We start from the raw sequence: 22,614 nt of genomic DNA on the forward strand, positions 1-22,614 counted from the left end.
CTAATCATAATCCCTCCCATGTATAAATAAAGAATATTTTAAGGCAAATCATAACAAGTCATGTACTTGGCATTACAGAAATAATTCTTAGAAGCTTACAGTGGTAGTTTTTGGCCATTGTCCTTTTCCTAAACTCTCTTATCTACACAGATTAGCTCTATTCCATGTTTCCTTGAGTGTAAACATGAGGAATATATACACACACAGGCAAGGTACAGTAATGGTGCTGCAGACCCAGGGCAGAAAGAGTAACTGAATTTTTCCCTTGAAAGAACAGGAAGGTGCATGAGTAAAGCACAAACACAATCATGGGGGGAGAAGGGCTTTCTGAGGCTAACTGTGGAGCAGGATTAAAACACGCTCAGGGGCTATTTTTAATCTTTATTGATAACTAATAGCTAGATTAGTGGTTCATAGCTCTGATTAAATACTTAGAATCACCGGGTAAGCTTTCTAAAAATATCAAGGTGCAGGTGACATCCTAAAGATTCTGATTTAATTGATCTGCATGGATCCAGGCATTAGCATTTTTGGAAAGCTCCCTTGGTTATTCTAATGTGCAGCCAGATTTGCCCAGCAATGCAAAAGTTGTACAGTTGAGTCTTGGAACCATTCAGAGGATTTGATTACTAAGGATATGGTCACAGCAGGCTTGTTGAGAAGTGACCTGTTACAGGATGAGGTTTCAGGGTCCCCAGGTGTGTCTTCCCATCCACAGTGCCCTCCCCTGCATATCAATGGCTAAAATCCCGCCAGTAGAGTCTTATTCCTTTGCCTTAACAGTTTCTTTTACGTTTTTTTTTTTTTGGGGGGGGGGGACTCTTTCTGAGGTTGCCTCATCAGTCACCTCCACTTTAGGATAAGTGGGTTTATAAGAACATTAGAAAAGCTGGAAATAGAATTAATGGTTGAGAGGAGTGCAAAGCCCAGTGGGGATAGTTCTGACTAACAAAAAAGCTACAGAAGGAAAATTGGGAGACAGCAATGACAGACATTACTCACTTCAGAGTTCTAAATAAACATCAATATGTTTCACTAAACTGCTTCTTGCTTGTCTGTTCCTAGGACTAATTCTTATTGGTTATTTCTAACGGGAAAAAATCCTGCCTGATTGACTATTCACTATTAATAGTTTCAAAACTGAGATAGCAGAAGTCGTGGCTTTTCTCATGCCTCATACATTATTTTCTTCATGTTTGATGATGTAAAAGAGGCTTGACCAGGGATTATCCCAGGAAGAGTGAGTCACGTAAGAAATTTGGCACAGCAGAGCTGTGTATAAGAGGAAGACATTCTTTGTGTGTATGTATGTATCAGATTAACTATTGTGCTTCTACTTAAATGTTTTATTCAAGGACCTGGATTTAGTGATGATGGCTGCTTTGTACCATCTCAGTTCAGTTCAGTTCAGTCGCTCAGTCGTGTCTGACTCTTTGTGACCCCACAGACTGCAGCATGCCAGGCTTCCCTGTCCATCACTAACTCCTGGAGCTAACTCAAACTCATGCCCATCGAGTCGGTGATGCCATCCAACCATCTCATTCTCTGTCATCCCCTTTTTCTCCCGCCTTCAATCTTTCCCAACATCAGGGTCTTTTCCAATGAGTCGGTTCTTCGCATCAGGAGGCCAAAATATTGGAGTTTCAGTTTCAGTATCAGTCCTTCCAATGAATATTGAAGACCATCTAGTTTTAGATTAGCCAGTGTTTTGTACCATCTAGTTTTAGATTAGCCAGTATTTCATTTCATGCATAGCATAGTTCTTTCTTTAAAGAAAATGCTCTCCTCTTTTAAATTATTCAGATTCTTAGCACTTTTTTCATTCATTCCATTTAACTGTGTTGCATATTGGCAACTCAGTGGTGAGAGAAAACAAATACAGTCCCTTCTCTCTTAGAGCTGATAGGCTAGAGGGGACAAAACATTAGTAAATTAATCAGGAAAATAACTCTAATTTACAACTTTGGCATATGTGATGGAGAGTTAGACAGTTCCATAGAAGTATATAACAGGAAGACCTGACTGAGGCAGTCAGAAGGTCAGGAAGCATCAAAAGTAAGGGAAACAACATGTGCTAAAGACCTGTGGTGAGAAGGAATGTGATATATTGAAGACAATAAAAGAAGCATAGAGAACTAGAATACAGAAAGTGAGACAAAAGAAGTAGGTAAGGGTGATATTGTGTTCGAGTTCCTGGTTTTATCCTAAGAGCAGTGGGAAACCCCAAAGCGTTTTAACCAAAGAGGGACATGATCAGGGAAAAGAATCATTCAGGCTGCAGTACCAAAACTAGACCCAAAAAAGGCAAGGATGAGGAAAGTAAGAGCCGTTAGGAGGATACTACAATAGTCCAGACAAGAAGTAAGTCCCTGAGGCTAAGATCATGGTGGGGCAGTGGGAATAGGAGACGGTGAAGGACTCAGAAATGGGATGTCCAGATGGTAGTACTGAAGGGGTGATGGAGGTGACTGAAGAGTCAGAAAATATCAGGTTTCAGACTCACATAAATGCATAACTGACTATGCTATTCAACATCAGTAAGAACACTGAAAAGGACCAAATTTGGGAGAAAGATCATCAATTCCATTTTCACATTTTGAACTGGAAATGACTGGAGACCAAAAAAAGATTTTTATATGCAAAACTCGTTTAGAATACAGTAAGGTATCCTTGCTGCTGCTAAGTCGCTTCAGTCGTATCCTTACTTCACATCAATAATCAGAGATGCATTAAACTTGATCACATTTTGCAAAGCAGTAAGTAAATAAACAATTTAAAATTAAGGGTGTTGTATTTCATCTTGCTACTTTGCTTTAATTATTAATGACACAATTTCAAAGTGTGTTAGTAAACATGTTATATTTTTAGATACAATGAAGCTGTGGTAATGGGAGGCTACACTCCCATAGTCAAGCTAGTCAAGCCTCAGTTGGCTGAAGCAAACAGGGCAGTGGTGAGGCTGGGTGGGAAGAGGGAGGGTATGTGTGTTTTCTGGAGAGCTTTATTGAGCTAAATGAACCAGTGAGGTTCACTGGTATTTATGAATGGTTCATTAGTGTGACTATCTGAACGCAAGGTGAATTCACATTAAATGATAAGACTTCCTAATAATTAGTATGTGGCACTCTTTGGAATTCATAATTAGAAGAAAGAGGCAGAATGAAAGGAAATAGATAAAAGGATAGTTGTTATAAAATTAAAATCCTTTAAAGCCAGTTCCATTTCTTTGTGAAGCAAACAGGTAAAGAGGATCAGAAAAAGTGAAAATGTATTTCCTGTCTTGGTTGGCAACTCAACTTCATGCTAGATCAGGCTTTCTGGTTTTTGTCCTAAGACAAAAGTGGGTAACCCCTGAAGGGTTTAAAGGGTGACATGTTCAGAACTGAGTTCTGAGAAGAATTACCTGAGCAGTATTGACATCAGGGTCTGGATAATTAATTCCTTGCTGTGGGACACTGACCAGTGCGTTATGGAATGTTTAGCAGCATCCCTGGTCTCTACTCACTAGATGTCAATAGCAACGCTCCCCACCCCCCAACCCTGTCTGAACCGTGACAACCAAAATGTTTCCAGACATTATCAAAATATAATCTAAGGAGCAAGTGGTTTTGTTTGAGAACCACTGGATTAAATCTAGAATCCTCAGAATGTCACTTTGCAATCATTTCAGGGTCTATTGGCTTTTATCTTGTTCCATAAATACTTGTTGAAGACCTTCTTAGTTGAGATGTTCAAAGAGGAGCAACATTTAGTCTCTGCTTTTTAAGTTCATGATGGTAGGGAAAGGATGAGGGACTGATACATTTAGATATTAAAGAAGGATGGGGTAGGATGCTCTCTCAAGTGCAGAGTGCCACGTTAACCTAGAATACTCTTGTAGCTGGGATTTTCTCAGTGGCAGATCTCACGCTCAGATTCGTCATTGACCAAGGATGGCTATGTTCGTTGATGAGAGAATAATCCACACGGAATATCTTTTGCAGAAAGTCTTTCCCGACTTCTCTGGAACTTTGCCTAAGGCTTTCTCTTCTATCTTTCTGCCTTCTCTCCTCTGATTCCAGATAGCTTGACTAACATGGTTCAACTTCACAGAGTTTAGTGAGGGGGTGCTTTTCTTCAACTTGCCTACTCTCCTAGCAGTTACCATTCCATACCTCTTGTTCCATAATGAGTAACTCCTGCCATGCCACAGACGTGATTCTCTCCTGAGTAACAGGCAGCTCTCACTGCCAAACCGCACAGCCTTCTTTTTGAGTTCCACTTGACACTGTTGTGCCCCTCCCTTCTGTTTCTCCTTCCTAGGCTTCCTTGGTCCTGCTCTTGCTTTTCTTCCCTTTGGCTCATTCTTTTCTTTTCCCGCTCTTCCTCACTGACTTTTGGACCACGTGGCTGACTCCAAGTATTTAGGGACTTTAAATACCTGATGTGGTCTGAGTCCCCAGGATTCCTCTCTCACTTAAAAGTGAGAGAGTGTATTTGTAAATAAAATCAAATGAACGCCACCAAAATAAATTTTTTTAGATGAAATCCTCCCCTGTAAACTCTGCAGTGAGGTTGGCTTCTTTTTAGAAGGAATGCTATTTTTCACTGAGCAGAAGACATTGTTCTGACATCCTGCATGACAAAACACATCGCTGTCTCTGAGGCCTCCTGATGCAAATACACAGAAGGCCTGACTCACCCTGAAAGCTGGTCCTCTTGGTTTCGCTTCCACACCTTTGGAGTAGCTGAAAAAAAAAAAAAAAGGGCCGCTTCTGTCCAAGAAAATCATAAAGAATCTTCAAAGCTGATTCTCGGTGTGTTTAGGAAACTTTTAATTCACTTAGAAAAATATGGAAATGAATGTTTTTTTGGGACATTTTTATAGTGCCTTTTGCTGAAAATCCCTGAAGGCCCAAGTGACTGGAAGAACTGGACATCTGCTCAAGATTTTTGTGTTGAAGAAGGGGGGACACTGGTTGCCATTGAAAATGAGGTGGAACAAGGTAGCGTACTCAATGTTCAATCAGGCAAAAATCGCCATTTTTACTGAAGTGTCTATTAAAACATTTCTCTGAAATACTAACCTTTCCAAACCAACATTTTAAGTATTATGTTGCTGGTGACACTAATTTTTCAGTGTGACCTATAAGGTTTATATCACGATATCTGTAAAAGTTAGTACACTGCATTGCTTAGGAACTGCTGATTTTTCAGAGCTTTTTGTCTCACCAGGAGTAATGGAAATAATAAAGACATACTTATGATCAGTATTTCAAAATAGCTAAAATAATCTGAGGTAAAGTCTATTATAATTGCATGGTATAATTTTTTAGATCCCTACAGACTTTTATTTGCTATTTAGGCAATAATTGTATACTTTAGTTTAAGTATAAGCGATTAGCCCTCCTTTGCTTAGAAAGACATTGAATGAACATTGAAAATTGTTTTGTTAATGATATGATGAAATTCCAGGTTTAGCCAGCTAATTTCTGTCAATTTAAGCTGAATAAAAATGAAAGAGACTGTATTACCTTAATAAGGACAAAGTAATGAATTCCTACAATTGATTAGTAATTAAGTTTTGCTGTCATTTAAATAAACTCATAGCTATAAACAGAATGTGATGATTATCCACATGGTTTATGTGTATTAAATTTGCTAATGTATTCTTATTTTTCAGCTTTCATTACCATGAATCTTTTTGGCCATACCACTAATGTGTGGATAGGGTTACAAGATGATGATTATGAAAAATGGCTAAATGGAAGGCCTGTGTCATATTCTAATTGGTCTCCATTTGATACAAAAAATGTAAGTTTTAAGAATTATTTTTTATCAGTCATTTTAGCAAGAGATCCTATTTGAGACTTGTTTACTGAAGTTTTATTTTTATTAGTTTGTTGTTAATATATTTTTAATAATGTAATTTCATATAATCTTCATGCATTCCATAGATGTAATTACTCATCACAATAATTATTTATTTATTTTGTGGGTTACAAAGTGATTCGTGAACAGGTTTATTAAATGCAAATAAAGGAATAATAGTGTTTGAATTTTTTAAATTATGTTCTTAATAAAAATGTCAGTGTTATAATAATGTTATATGTTACCATTTTTTTAAACATGTATTTTTTTTGAAGATTCCAAATCACAACACCACTGAAGTTCAAAAACGCATTCCTCTCTGTGGCTTGCTGTCAAATAATCCTAATTTTCATTTCACTGGAAAATGGTATTTTGAAGACTGTAGAGAAGGTTATGGGTTTGTTTGTGAAAAAATGCAGGGTAAGAAATATTTGCTTTTTTATTCCTTTCATTTCCATGGCCCACTCTTCTCTTCCACATTTGTTTACACACTGTATAAATGATAGTTTCATAGCTAACAGTGCCAACATTTATTCTTTGAGCTTTACACACATATGGTCACTTAATCTCTACTACCTCAGGGCTGCGCCCGCTAGTGGGGTTCTAAGGACTCCAGAGACCACTTGAGTGATGACCAAGTTTATGCATTCATTTTGGTCATTTAACAGGTTTTACTGCTTGCTGTAGGATTGTGTCTGTTCAGATTATTAAAAAGACATTGAAAAATTACTGCAAAAGAGTCAAGGAAATAAGCCAACTCAATACTTAATTCCTTTTTAGGAATCCTAAAATGGTATCTGTGGCTACACATGGCATACAGCACTTTTCTAAATCTGATTATCAGAACGCCCAATGACTTCCGGTATGAAATACCAGAGCTATAGTGCTACAAGTAGCCAGTGGGGACAGTGAACAATGGAGATGCACTCTAAGTGACCTTGAGTAGTAAAAATAACAATTAACAAGAGCTCACATCTCTTGCTTTTACCCAGTCCCAGGCTTCCCTAGAAGGCCATTGTCTGTGTCTAGAGCTGTGTGGAATTCTAGGCAGCTGAGGATATACATGCTTACTTGGAATATGAATTATACCTCTTAGTGTTACATACATGCGAACTCTTTGATGCTACTAAGTATCAACCATCCTCATAAAAGCAGTTTCAGGAAAACCCTATTTCCTAGTTCACAGTTATCACTTAAGAATAGTAGTGGTTAGGAACTGAAAGAAGATATCAGATCAGTTATAGGAAGAGTATTATGAGAAGAGCAGAGCCTTGTAGGAATAAAATAATATCAGTACATCATTACTTGCACACTTATGATGCACCTGAAACTGTGCCTTCGTTTTATAAGTATTATGCCATAAAATCCTCACAACAATGCTATGAAGTAGGTAAAAGGCTCCCCATTTTACAGATGAGGACCTTGAGGCTTAGGAAAAATAAGGAACATATTCAAGGTCTCTTGGTTAAATACAATGATTCTCTTCTATTCTAAGAATAGAATTGTTATATTTATTGTAGGAATAGAATCATTGTAACAATCAACATTAACAATAATGTTGATCTTTTCAGTACTCTCTGAACCACTTTCTCTCTTTGATATTTCTGGAACTAAGAATATACATGATTTTTTGGAGACAGTATAGAGCAGTGGTGGTGGAGTTCAAATACCACCTGGGTTCCTACCCCATCTCTGTAAATAAACTGTCAGTAAAGTTTGTCATCTTCTCCGAATCTTCATTTCTGCATCTGTAAAATGGAATAATAATTATCTCATGGACTTTACATATATACAATGTTTAGCAAGTTCCAGCATATGTTTAACAAACAGTTATTGTTTTCCTTATTACTATTTTTATTATATTACTATTCAACCACATTAAGTTCTTGTGGTCTACAAATTCTGGCTATCCAAATTCTGGCTTCTCTTCTTTATTTGTCATATGAATATGTGTTTGCCTTGGGTTTAGAACCCAAAGAGTTTGATTTGCTCAAAAAAATAAAGGTACCTAAATGAAAAGAGAGACAAGGGCTAAATCAAGACCCCCAATTTTGAATTTGCTTTCCAGTGGACCTATCTTTCTCAGGGAAGCAGATGGCATATTGTAATGTTCAAAATCACTGATGTTTTGAAATGATGAAATCAATAACATAGTGAGAAATTCATATATGTGAAAATATAGGTGCATGACTTAGTGGGGAGAGTCAATTAAAATGGCATTAAGGCACACATACAAAGAATTTCAGGAACTTTAGTTTTAATAACTTATTACATTGCTACTTTGGTGTTATATTGGTTTTGTATAAATAACGTTTAGACTTGGTACATCAGCTGGTAAACAGACTTCTACAAAGAAAAACAGATGATGAAAGTGTGGTCCATCAAAATTTAGTTGGTAAAAAAAAAATTTAGTTGGTGAATAGATTTGTTTCACTTTGGTTTTACAATGGTTTTACAATATGTATTACTGCTACATTGAGGTAACAGTTTCGGGAAAAGTCAAATCCCCACTCTGCCCTTTTTATCTGGGAGAGTATGACAAGAATAGGAGAGGAGAGCAAGAAGTAGCATTTACTGAGTGCCTGCTGAGTTCCACATCCTACAGTAAGTGCTCTACATAAACATCTCCTCGAATTTTACCCTCATACTTCTAACAAAGGCTTTAGTAATCTCTCCCAGACCAGAAATTTGAAGTTTAGAGAGACTGACTAATTTGGCCGAGGTCTCTAAGCCATTCAGGGTCAGGTCTGCGATTGAGTCCTAGGTCTTCGGGTCTATCTACATCTCCCCATGTTCCTTTTCACCCCAAATGTGATAAAACCAGTATACAGAGAGAAATCCCAGCTACTTTAGATCAGACAGTTCAGAAATACCCTGTCTTTGTGTTCTAGAATTCCTAAATTTAGCCTGAATATAGTACAGAACAAAATGGCAAATGTGTGTATCAAAGAGGAAACATCTTTGTATAACACACGAGCTTGGTTTTCACTTGATCACAGCCACTCAGGAACACGAAGAACCAAGTATCATGTGTGGGAAAACCTAGTCTTTTCATTTATAAATCTTGACTCTGACAGGGGGTGACGTATTAATAATAATGGTTTATAAGAACTGTAATGTATTTCTAAACATTTATTAACTTATTTTTAACTTCTCTTTAGAAATTATATTAATATTAAACAGGATAGCAACTATCAGTCTCAAAAGTTTAATAGTGTTATATTTGAGAATATGCATTTGTAAGTTATGTCTGCAAGCAGTATTTGACTACATTATAGTTGTTAATATTCTCTTAGTAAATATTAAGCTCTGCCAGCAACAGAACTTAATATATGTATAAGGCTGAGTGTACCTACTAGAATTAAACCTGCCTAACAAGGTCACTATCAGTTTCACCAAAAAGTGGTCAGTTTGACAAGGGACTATCAAAAACAGGAAGTCTAGAAATGATTCAGTATATGTTTATATATGTTTAAAAACTCATTCATTAAATTTTCTAAGTGTTTTTGTCCTTTAGAGTCACCTATACTTACAGATACTGTCTTCATTTTGAAGTAGTCAATTCTGGGAAGAAAAACTCTGATGTTAACAATAGTATGAATCATTGTACTGGGATCCATGCTAAGCTTTGCCTCCCCTATTCTCATCCAGATGCTATAAATAATTTTTGTTTCTGTTCTTGTTCTAGATGCTTCTGGACACAGTATAAATACATCTGATATGTATCCAATCCCTAATACCTTAGAATATGGAAACAGAACTTACAAAATAATTAATGCAAATATGACTTGGTATACAGCACTAAAAACCTGCCTGATGCATGGAGCAGAACTGGCCAGCATTACAGACCAGTACCACCAGTCTTTCCTCACTGTTATCCTTAACCGGGTGGGATATGCCCACTGGATTGGACTGTTCACTGAAGATGTAGGTTTGCTAAAATCCCTTGTATGATTCTTGCATAATTAAGTTTCACATCTACCTCTTTAGTGAGATAGCCACTGACATTACCACAGAAAAACAGAGTCATGAAATAACAGTAAATGTAACATTTAAGTAATTGGATTATACAATAACTATTGACCAACCCTATGAACAATGGAGAAGCAAATGGCAACCCATTCCATTATTTTTTCCTGGAGAATTCCGTGGACAGAGCAGCCTGGCAGGCTATAGTCCATGGGGTCACAAAGTGTCGGACATGACTGAGCAGCTAATACTATGAGCATACAGTAAATATTGACCAACCTTATGAGCAGCATATGACTACAAAATAAAGGTGTCCCTTTTTAGAGTAAATAACTACTTGCCTAATTTCTGGAAATTAATACCCTTCAAAGGTTCTCTGAAGATGTCTGAGAAATTTCAGGATACCGCCTCATATGTGCACTAGAATACATCCTGAACTCAAACACCTGAAGTCGGGTAATTTGCTGCATTTAAAGAATCCCCAAGAAAAATGAATCATGCCTCCTGCCTAAAAATTTGGTCATTAATTAATTCAGTACTCCTTGTAATTTAACATGTATGTTATTTTTCCCCTCTAGTGATATGGTTTGGAAAATAATATTTTTTAAATGAAAGTGGTTACTCAAATAATGAAAAGTAAATCTATTCAATCCTGACCTCTAGTTCCACTCCTCAAAGTCAATCACTGTAAACAGTGTCTTGTGTGTCATTTACAAATTTTCTGTGTATGCACATATATATATACATGTAATAGATTAAAAGGTATACTCTTTTTTAAATAAGTGAGCTCATACTATATATATACTGTCCTTAACCTTGCCTTTTTATTAATATAGGTTGTACAGCTTTCTGTGTCAGCTTATAAAAGTCTAATACAGTCTTTGAGACAGCAGCATATATTGATATGCCACAACTTATTGAACCATTCTTCTGTGAATGGACTTTTGGGTTCTTCCCAGTTCTCACAATTCCAAACAGGGCACAATAAATATCCTTGTACAAGTAGGATAAATCCCCAGAAATGAAGTTGCTAAGTACACTTTAAATTTTAACATGCAGTGGTACCAAATTGCCCTCCAAAAGCTTGAGACAATTTACATGCTAACAGCAGTATATGATAACACCTAGTTTTTTCACATCCTTGTCAACACTGGGTATGTCAAAATTTTAATCCTTGCCAGATAGCTGAAAGGATGGTATTTCATGGCTGTTTGTTGTATTTATTGTTGTTATTGTTGTTGTTTTCCTTATTGTATTTTTCTATTAGAGAATGTTTCAACTTTCTATAGGCAATTTTGCTTTATGGTCTCTGGATTCTTTTATCATACATGGAGATTCCGATGTTAAGAGCATAAACTACTTAGCCAAGTTTTCTTTGGCACTTTTATGTTTTCAACTACATGTGTGAACCTTTGTTGCTGTTGTTGTTTAGTTGCTAAGTCATATCTGACTCTTTTGCAACCCCATGGACTATGGCCCGCCAGGCTCCTCTGTCCATGGGATTTCCCATATAAGAATACCGTAGTGGGTTGTCATTTCCTTATCCAGGGGATCTTCCTGACCCGGGGACTGAACCTGTGGCTCAATCTTAAATTTATTTTGGTGGAAAGAACAAGATGGGCTTCCCTGGTGGCTCAGTGGTAAAGAATTCACCTGCCAGTTCAAGAGACGTGTGTTTGATTCCTGGGTTGGGAAGATCCCCTGAAGAAGGAAATGGCAACCCACTTCAGTATTCTTGCCTGGGAAATGTTATGGACAGGGGAGCCTGGTAGGCTACAGTCCATGGGGTCACAAAAGAGTTGGACACCACTTAGCGACTAAACAACAACAATAAAAAACAAGATATAGAACAGCTTCACTCTGACTGCGTACTGGGAAATTTGATGGACAGGAACCAAGGATTCCCAAAAACTAAAAGAGATACTGCTTGTGTCAGAGAGTCCTTTTTGTCAGGCCATACTCACAAGCTGTCCTGCTGCTGCTGCTGCTAAGTCACTTGAGTCGTGTCCAACTCTGTGTGACCCCATAGACGGCAGCCCACCAGGCTCCCCCGTCCCTGGGATTCTCCAGGCAAGAACCCTGGAATGGGTTGCCATTTCCTTCTCCAATGCATGAAAGTGAAAAGTGAAAGGGAAGTCGCTCAGTCGTGTCCGACTCTTAGCGACCCCATGGACTGCAGCCTACCAGGCTCCTCCGTCCATGGGATTTTCCAGGCAGGAGTACTGGAGTGGGGTGCCATTGCCTTCTCCGACAAGCTGTCCTAGGCTTCCTAAAATATGTCTAGAAGTGGAAATAAAAATCCATGTGTGAATTGAGGGCTGCTCAGACAGCACTGGCTGATGCCACCAGCATTCACAGCAAGGAAATGATGGTTCAATTTCTCTCCACAGAATGGTCTTAGTTTTGACTGGTCAGATGGCACCAAATCCTCCTTCACTTTTTGGAAAGATGATGAATCATCCTTCCTTGGTGACTGTGTTTTTGCTGACACCAGTGGACGCTGGAGTAGCACAGCCTGCGAGTCGTATCTGCAAGGAGCCATTTGTCAAGTGCCCACTGGTAGGTTCTATTCAACTCAAGAAATATGTGCTGTAAACCTGTACTATGCAAGGCACTGTGCTAAGCAGGAGCTTTGAGGGAAAGTAGAAAGAATTATCTGCCTTCAAGAAGGATTTGGTCTGGTAGGTGATATACAGACAAAAAACTGTTACAGGAGGCAGGGCTACTAAATGATATAAGAACCATAGCAAGCGTTTTGGGGGTTAGCAAGAAAGTGGACACATTAGATCCATTTGGGGGAAAGTAAAAAGGTTTCTTAAAGGACATGACTGTGGAGATTGGTCTTGATGAATGGGTGGAATCAGGAAACTCTGGGACATGGAGAGGCACTCTGAGCAGAAAGGCTTGGGCACACATGAAAGGAAGAAAGGACTGGACATGTATAAGTAAAGCTGGTGTTGGGATTTTCCTGCATGGCAGGTTTATGGTGAGAGAAGTGGGAAATCAAGCTAGAACCATAGGTTAGGAGCCGGTGTGGAGGATCTTGAATACCTGGAGGATCTTGAATACTGAGGATTTGTTTAAGTCCAAGACTAATAAGATGCTAGGACCATCATCATCATAGTAATAATATTTATACTTATATGTACTCTTGCCTGGAAAATCCCATGGACGGAGGAGCCTGGTGGGCTGCAGTCCATGGGGTCACTAAGAGTCGGACACGACTGAGCGACTTCACTTTCACTTTTCACCTTCATGCATTGGAGAAGGAAATGGTGACCCACTCCGGTGTTCTTGCCTGAAGAATCCCAGGGACGGGGGAGCCTGGCAGGCTGCCGTCTATGGGATCGCACAGAGTCGGACACGACTGAAGTGACTTAGCAGCAGCAGCAGCATATATAAAACATGGTAATAATGACAATAAATCTCATTACACTTAAAGGTCACCTCGTCCAACCAGGTGAACTTTAAAGATTAAACTTAAACTCAGAGCATTAAATAGCTTCCTGAAGATCTCATAGATGTCTAACAACTACTTCTTGGAGTAGAAGCCTAGTTTCCTTGATCTCTGATGTCGTATCTACCCCATTAAATCAGGGCCCTTTTCTTTTGATTGCTTTGGTACATAAAAAGAGAGTTCCTTAACACTAACTGGTTTCTTTTTAAATCTCTCATTTAAGTAAGTGTGCATGTATTTACTTACACTTGGGATACTGTAAGTCAAATAGCACACATATTATATGACTTCAGATCAAAACAATTCAGGACAAAAATGTAAATTATAGTCACATATATTGGGAAAGCTAATTCTCCTTCTAAAATACCATAAAATTATCCTTTTTTTCTCAATAACACTGCATTTATTAAGTGCTTAAGTTGTCAGACACTAGCTCATCTAAACTGCTTAAGTTGTAAGAAAGATGTTATTGTTAACTTTCTTTTATGTGTGTGGGAGTGTGGGGAAGATAGATACCCACAGCCACACACCTAGGATCTCAGAGTGGATGTGTCTGACTCTCATGCTTGCCCTTTGAAGCAAAGTCCATCCCAAATTCCACTTAGTTATATGTTGTGTTATGTTATGTCATGTTATATCATGATATGATATGTTATGACATGACGTGTTACTTTGTTATGATGTTATGTTATATTATGATGTGTTATGCTGTGCTATGTTATGATACTTTACTGAATGATTTATTTTCTCTCATAAGTTAACTAGCAGGAGGATTTACTAAATCTTCACCACTGAATGGAATACATTTTGTTCATTCGAAGTGCCTTTTGTCAACTTCATTCAGCTGCTAGTATTTCTATGAATCTCATTCCCCAGTTTTTCCAATCTTTTTTCCAATACTAATTGTAAATATGAAAGATAGCACCCAAACTAAGCCTATGAAGCTATGCATTAATATACCCTATTATGTATAGGTAAAGATTATTTCTGCCAGACATGCTATAAGCCATTTCAGTTTTGTGATCATTTACATTAAACCCACTCTTTCAGAGTATTATCATGAAAATCTCATTACATATATTTATCTTGGTCTTTCGTAGAGTGTAATACAATGTTTTTCTCAACAAATGAACCCAGTTACCACCCTGAAATCATAACTGATTTTGTTCGTAGAAACAAGACTGTCTGGACGCCTAGAGTTGTGCTCAGAAACATCAATTCCCTGGATAAAATTCAAAAGTAATTGCTACAGTTTTTCTACAGTCCTAGAGAGTACAAGTTTTGAGGCTGCTCATGAATTTTGCAAAAAGAAAGGTAATTCTTTTGTGGTGGTAAAATGCTTTCAATGTGTTCCTTCTTGACATTTCAGTAAACAATGTCGTTTCTTCATTTGTCTGATAATTTAGTGACTTCAGGAGCAAAACAAAAATAATTGAAAAAGTGCCCTCTTTTAAAAGCACTCAGTGGGCCTTTTGCTAACGACCTGCTGAGCTGTCAAGAAAGGGCAGAGTGAAAACGCCGCTTTTGGGTGAAGTGGCAGCACGTTGTGTTGTTTTGCTTCAATCGGTGGTGTGACAAGGTGGAAAAAAATTGAAAAAGTAAACATTATTCAATTTACAGCTAATATGTTCCATGTCCAGAATACAATGAAAAACCCAAGGTGATGTCTCAGGATACTGCACATTCCCAAGAAAGTGTTCCCTTTGAATGTATCTGAATATGAATCTTAACTGTTCTCCCAAATTAACAATCTATGCTTTAAGTACCAGTTTGCATCTTTTTTTTAAATTTAAATTTATTTATTTTCATTGGAGGCTAATTAATTTACAATATTGTATTGGTTTTGCCATACATCAACATGAATCCGCCACAGGTATACACGTGTTCCCCATCCTGAACCCCCCTCCCACCTCCTTCCCCATACCATCCCTCTGGGTCATCCCAGTGCACCAGCCCCAAGCATCCTGTATCCTGCATCGAACCTGGACTGGAGATTCATTTCTTATATGATATTATACATGTTTCAATGCCATTCTCCTAAATCATCCCACCCTCTCCCTCATCCCACCCTCTCCCTCTCCCACAGAGTCCAAAAGACTGTTCTATACATCAGTGTCTCTTTTGCTGTCTCGCATACAGGGTTATCGTTACCATCTTTCTAAATGCCATATATATGCGTTAGTATACTGTATTGGTGTTTTTCTTTCTGGCTAACTTCACTCTGTATAATAGACTCCAGTTTCATCCACCTCATTAGAACTGATTCAAATGTATTCTTTTTAATGGCTGAGTAATACTCCATTGTGTATATGTACCACAGCTTTCTTATCCATTTGTCTGCTGATGGACATCTAGGTTGCTTCCATGTCCTGGCTATTATAAACAGAGCTGCGATGAACATTGGGGTACACATGTCTCTTTCAATTCTGATTTCCTTAGTGTGTATGCCCAACAGTGGGATTGCTGGGTCATAAGGCAGTTCTATTTCCAGTTTTTTAAGGCATCTCCACACTGTTCTCCATAGTGGCTGTACTAGTTTGCATTCCCACCAACAGTGTAAGAGGGTTCCCTTTTCTCCACACCCTCTCCAGCATTTATTGCTTGTAGACTTTTGGATCGCAGCCATTCTGGCTGGCATGAAATGGTACCTCATAGTGGTTTTGATTTGCATTTCTCTGATAATGAGCGATGTTGAGCATCTTTTCATGTGTTTGTTAGCCATCTGTATGTCTTCTTTGGAGAAATGTCTATTTAGTTTCAGTTTGCATCTTTTAATGTGTCATATTACCTTTACAATTTTAATCAAAAATTACTTATTTACAATAGAAATTTTCACTTTTCAAAACCTGAGCTTTTCTTTAATTGAAGTATAGTTGATTTACAATGTGTTAGTTTCTGGTATACAGCGCTTTTATCTCTTTTGCTTTAGGAGTCTGACCTAAGAAAATATTGCTATGATTTATGTCAGAAAATATTTTGCCTATGCTCTCCTCTAGTTTAGTGGTGTTACGTCTTACCTTCAAGTCTTTAAAACATTTTGATTACTTTTGTGTATGGTGTGTGAGGGAGTGCTCTAACTTATTGATTTATATGTGTCAAAGCCTGAGCTTTATGAATTATTATTTTAATTATATTTACATACATACACAAATACTTATCCATTTGCTATTTGTCTCTTTTATAGGCTCTAATCTTTTAACAATCAAAGATGAAGCTGAAAACTCTTTTCTTCTAGAAGAGCTTTTAGCTTTCCGTTCTTCAGTCCAGATGATTTGGCTGAATGCTCAGTTTGATGGTGACAGTAAGTAACTTGGGTAGAAAAGAGGAGAGGCATAAATAAATACAGAGTGGTCAAGGTTGATGCAAATGACATCCGCAAACCAGAAGGCTCTCCTTGGGTACATTTGCTGTGAAAAAAATATCACAAATCCTAAAGCCATTTCTTCCAAAGACAACGTTGCTAACCCTTTTTTATACCCTCTTGTTCTCTGAAATAATCCCAGAAAACCAAAAATGAAAACAAACAAGTTTATTTTATACTTAATCTCACATTATGAAGATGTTTGACTGGAACTTTGTGTTTGCAGACTTAGTCATAAGACATCAAAGTCGTATTTACTTTAAAATATCCTGGGTTCCAAAATGTCATATAAGAGCACAATAGAGTTATGGAAACGTCCCAGTGATAAACAGTGCTAACAGAATTGTTATTTGGTTCTCATAAAAGCCCGAGTTTGTAATCAGATGAGAGTATGATTTTTTTTCTTTATGTTGTTGACGGTTATTGAAAGTACTTGTATCAGAAGAAAGGGGACGTATGTATACCTGTGGCTGATTCACGTTGATATATGACAGAAACAAACACAACACTGTAAAGCAATTATCCTCCAATTAAAAATAAATAAACAAAGAAAGTACTTGTAAAGAAAATTATTTTAAACTGGAATGGAGAACTTGTCACAGGGGTATACCAAGGTGGAGGATGGGTCCACACTGGCAAGGAAAAGTATTTCAATCACAGATATTGCTTAAAACTTCTAGACCAGGGTGATAATAAACAAGCTGACAAATGTATGCTTAGTTATACTGCTTGTTTTAAATCCTTTTCATACAAGGTGCCTCCTTATCACTTACACACAGATGGATTCTACCAGCATCTTCACCTTTTGGTACACCACTGGCTTGCTTTTTTAAAGAAGCTCACTGTAACATTCTTTTAAAAAGTGAGCTCTTTTGTAATGATATAGATGTTAGGATTTCAAATGATTTAAGTTGGTTATAATGATAAAGAACTTTTAAAATTCCAACTTTATATTAAGAAACATGATATCTCAAATGAACTACATTAGAAGCTCGTATCTAGCCTAAAGAGAGTTGTTCACAAGACAGCTTTGCTAACACCTACCTCTGGATGATGAGTTCATGACTGCACCTACTGAACTGAATGCACCAGATAAGGAGAGTCGCATTAAATTTAGGGGCTGCTTTCTATGGTTTATTCAACACTTAGTATGTTTGATAACCATGCACGCAATTCATAATAAGTTAGTGTTTTTTTCCCACAGATGAAACCATAAAGTGGTTTGATGGAACTCCCACAGATCAATCAAACTGGGGTATTCGGAAGCCAGAGGTGTACCACTTCAAACCCCATCTGTGTGTTGCCCTGAGGATTCCTGAAGGAGTGTGGCAATTATCCTCGTGTCAAGACAAAAAGGGATTTATATGTAAAATGGAAGCAGGTGGGTAAAGTTCAAAGGTAAATCCTCATTTGATTCCACCCTGACTAAAGCTGACCCACCTCTTTACACTTAAAACTTTTAAAATTCAGGTATTTAGAGAGTATTCAAATAGATTCTGACATTATTGTCTTGTTTTACATCAAATAATTTACAGAACATACCAGCTTTCTCTCATACGCAGAAAAAAATCATTATAAATCAAGTCAAAAACTATGACTTTCTTGTGTCATCTGGCTGTTATATTAATGGGCAAAAAAACAGTTTTACCTCAAGCAAATAGAGCTGGAAATGCAAACAAGCAACTCTCATTTTGGCAACTGCAACTCAGAATTTTAAAGTATCATTTTTGGTCACAGGAAATATAATTCAGGTCTAGGTATCCTTACTGTGGATAAGTAGATGTGTTTTTCTACTGCATGGCATAGTATATTATAAATCATATTTTAACTTCATCTGGAGCTATATACTCAGTTTGTGGTGATGAAAATTTAGAAATATAAGCCAGAAAATTCTAGTCAATTGCAAATGATAGAGATTTCTAAGACAGTAAGGATCATTAACAGTGGAAGATGTTTATAATAATCACAACATTTTCTAAATGCCAGTATTATAAAGAAGGGGGGATTGATGTGGCCTGGGCTCCTGAAGAAGACTTTAGAGAAGGGATGAGGCTTTGTAATAGTAAAAGATAAGGAGAATAGAGGAGGGAAAGAATACTGGACAAACGTTTCAGTAAGACTAAAGACAGAAATAAAGAATGAACTTAAGGCTAGCCCACATTAGGTGGTGATGGGGGTAAAAGCATATTTCTGTAGGCTCCATCCACAGGGAGTGCTGGGTTAAAGAGCTGAACTTCATGGTGAAGGACACAGGGAACCCCTAAGTGCTCTGTAGATACCTACAGTGGATGTAAGGGAGACAGTTGTAATTTGAGCACAAATGAACAAAATGAACAAAAATGGAGGGAGGAAATGGGAAAAGAGAATCATCAGTCTTTAGTGACTGATTAGATACTGGCAATGAAAAAGCAAAAACTGGTAGGTGTAGGAACCAAAGTTTGAGGTTCCAAAAGTGTGGGTATCAGCTCTGTGTGGAAAACATGGCTAACCTAATAAATAGCATGCCTAAGCAACCACTAGCATTCAGCTATCAAGAACAAATTAGAAACACCTCATATCTGTTCAAATCTTTAAGGTTTCCTGTACTACACAGGGCACCTCTTTTACCCTTCACGACAAGTTTTCAAGGCAGTGAAACAGATACAACACTCCCATGTTACAGATGAGAAAAGTACTTGTCCAAACTGAGGCCACAGGGAGGACTACATTCCAAATTTTCTGATTCCATGTGTCCCTTCTATACCTGCCCACTGCCTCCATCCAGAGAATGAATACCCATTCATCAGTCTTTCTTTGAAAAGTATCCTTACACATACACAATACTACGTTTTCAATAATATTATGTAAAATCATACAGTATTGTTTTTAAATTGCAAAATCAAGGTTTTATATATATATATATGTATATATATATATATATATATAACTGTGTTTTTGTTACTGGTAACAATGTTGACATTTCTTCATGGGTCTTAAGTACTGCACCAAGTAGTCCTCCACTGACAAGTCCTTTACTTCTCTTTCTCTGGGTCATTCCCTGTATATTTCTCTGGATCTTTGCCTAGATAAAAAATAGCAGAGTTTAAATTCTGATATAGAGTCTTCCTTGAAAAGATACATTCTTTCAGTAGAAGATCCTCAAACAGGAACCCTCAAACTTTTTGAATGGAAGAGCTATTACTCATTTCCCAAGATTCTTGAGACATGAGAAGGTACTCATTTTTTAAATCTGCAAAAAGCCAGGGAGGTTATCATTACTGGACCAACTCCACATCAGATCCCAACAAAACTGAGTTCCTTGTAGGCAGGGACTATATTTTACTCATATTTCTATTGCAGCACAGTGTTGAGACTGGATGAGGATTCTTCAGCTTAAAAAAAGGCAGTGTATGTCTTTGTGAGCACTAGTATTGATGATTAAATAAATCAGGGGTCAGCAAATTTTTCTTGTAAAGGATTAAATAGTAAATATTTCAGGATATAGGAGCCATATGGTCTCTGTCACACTTCAACTGTAGCAAAAAAGCAGCCAAAGACAACAGAAACATGGCTGAGTTCTAATAAAACATTATTTATAAAAACATGTGCTCAGATTTGATCCATGGGCCATCATTTTCTGAAGTAATGACATAACTTTGCTGAATTAAAAGGAAAATTTCATCTCAATATCTTTGTATTTGATTTTAGATATTCACACAGTAAAGAAGCATCCAGGAAAAGGTAGGTTTGGAACAGTAGAGAACATTTTGATTTTTCATAGAAATAAAATAGAAAGTAACTATGTGACAGTAACTATCTGACTTCATTGTCACTGAAGTTTTCTTTTTTCATCTCCTTGCAGGACCAAGTCACAGTGTTATACCTCTTACAGTAGCACTGACACTGCTAGTAATTCTGGCAATTTCCACACTTTCCTTCTGCATGTACAAGCACAGTCACATTATCTTCGGGAGACTTGCTCAGTTTAGAAATCCTTACTATCCTTCAGCCAACTTTAGTACAGTACATTTAGAAGAAAATATTCTCATTTCTGATCTTGAGAAGAATGACCAGTAATAACGAAGTGAGAGAACATCACGGCGGTGAGAATGAGCAAAGAAGAGTATTTTCCTTTACAGACCAGATGCCACTATAATGTCAATTGTGTTACCATCTTCGTTATTCTTAAAATGATTACTGGTTTTGAATTGTAACCAAATCAGATAGGTGTTCATTTATTTATTTCCTCAAACTGTGATCTATTCTTAAAAGGGGGAAAATTTACAGTGCTTATTATTCAGAAAACAAGAACTATTAAAAGCAACTCCCAAATGAGACCCCTCAAACCAACATGAATAATGGTTTTTGCATTAATATGCTTTTACCAAAAATTCTGGGGAATTTTTAAACTAATTTGATATCTATTCAGATGTTTACTAATACTCATTCCATGAAAAGAGAGCGGGGTGGGAAGCAAAACAAATTTTAAAGTCCTACACTCATAGAAGAAAGGAAAGAGAAAAGGCTTCAGAGAGGATTCTTGTTTGGTTTTTATTCAATCAGTTTAACAGCAGGGTTTGCAAAACACTAATATCTCAGCTTAATACTCACAGGTTCTGGACTCTATACTAATATTTAGGGTGACATTCATTTTTATTAGTTCTGTCTTCTCAAACTAAAGGAAAATAACCTTTCTTTAAATAGTAAAGATCTTTTAGCAGTACTCTTTCAAAAGCAACCATGCAATGTGACCTAAAATCATCAATTACTAAATGATAACAAAGTTAGTTTTTTAAAAAAAACCTTATAGATAAGCTCAAAGGAATATATTGAGATCTTAATACTGTTAAAATTTATAAGCTTTATTTAAGACTAAAGATATAAATTTAGACCACTCATAACAACCAAAAGATGTAAAATGTAACTTGAATTTAAAGGGAAAAAGTTAAAGATCTGAATTACAGTTTCATCAGAATGAGACTAGAGGATGTGATGAGAAGTACTAAAAAATTACTCTCCAGAGTAATCTAGATACCTTTGCTATATAGAGTTTATTTAGTAAATTATTGTTTGGGGGAACCATCTCCATTTGCATTGGACTAGTTAGTCTGGTCAGTAAAAAATAAAAGCATGATACTAATACATAAATTAAAAATCACAGACTTGGTCTTCATTCATTTTTTATAAACAAAAAAGACCTCATAGTCAATATTCAAAACTTTACTCATTACATAAATGTTTATCAAGTTCCTGTTAAGAACCAAGAGCCATTTTAGAAACTGGAGGTACTGGGGTAAGCACTTAGTTTCTAATGAAGGAAAACCAACAGTAAAGCAGTCAAGAAACATATAAGAATAAAATAGCAGGTGGGTATGAAGACTAAGTAAGGGCCTACGATAGAGAGAGACTGGGAGAGTCTCCCTAGAGGGTGCATTTTCATTATTACAACCAGCTTCCTCAAAACTGGTGGCAGTCACAGGATGAAGCTTAGAGGAAGTAGGAATAAGCCTCTACGTGGAAAACTATCATCATTAGAAACACAATTTGAAGAATGTGTCCTAAGAATGAAGTCTTTGTGGCCTGAAACAGTTAATACAGAGTCCAAAAGCAGCTGTTTGCTACTGCTGTGTCATTACACGCTGAGACAATCTACTTCCATAATTCTGTTTGTTAAGGGACTATTTTTTATTTTAAGATAGTACATTATGTGGCAGTTGTATGTTTATGACTCAAAAGAAGAACTGGCCTGGACTAACCAGATGTTTAGCCCAATTTAATAATCTGTCAAGTGAAATTAAAGTTCTGTTCTTGTCGGTTGTCTTGCTAAAAACTGCTAATCAACTATCTTTCCAGTCAAGGTATATTGAAGTGAATAGTCAGTCACACATAAAAATTTGACAAAGTATGTCATTAGTAAAGTGATTTTGCAGGAAAAAACTGTACTGTGCATCAGTGCTCTGTACTTTGATATTTAGTATTAAACCACATCCCCATGGAC

General features: G+C 37.0%; 1 protein-coding gene and 1 non-coding gene across 2 annotated transcripts in view; both read left to right on the forward strand.

Annotated features, from left to right (window-relative positions):
* PLA2R1 (phospholipase A2 receptor 1) overlaps positions 1-21,946 on the forward strand; it is a 133,494-nt gene extending 111,548 nt beyond the window's left edge. Inside the window, 10 exon segments of the mRNA NM_175051.1 lie at positions 4,868-4,985; positions 5,663-5,793; positions 6,126-6,270; positions 9,539-9,777; positions 12,210-12,378; positions 14,450-14,590; positions 16,461-16,577; positions 17,842-18,018; positions 20,325-20,357; positions 20,479-21,946. Of these exon segments, the coding sequence (NP_778221.1) occupies positions 4,868-4,985; positions 5,663-5,793; positions 6,126-6,270; positions 9,539-9,777; positions 12,210-12,378; positions 14,450-14,590; positions 16,461-16,577; positions 17,842-18,018; positions 20,325-20,357; positions 20,479-20,693 (1,485 nt within the window). The 3' untranslated portion in view covers positions 20,694-21,946.
* Positions 14,721-14,856, forward strand: LOC112443655 (small nucleolar RNA SNORA21). Its single transcript, XR_003032063.1, has one exon. It is a non-coding gene; the product is annotated as a small nucleolar RNA SNORA21 (small nucleolar RNA).
* Positions 21,947-22,614: the final 668 nt, after the last annotated feature.

This window comes from Bos taurus, chromosome 2 (assembly GCF_002263795.3).
Source record: "Bos taurus isolate L1 Dominette 01449 registration number 42190680 breed Hereford chromosome 2, ARS-UCD2.0, whole genome shotgun sequence".
Lineage (NCBI taxonomy): Eukaryota > Metazoa > Chordata > Mammalia > Artiodactyla > Bovidae > Bos > Bos taurus.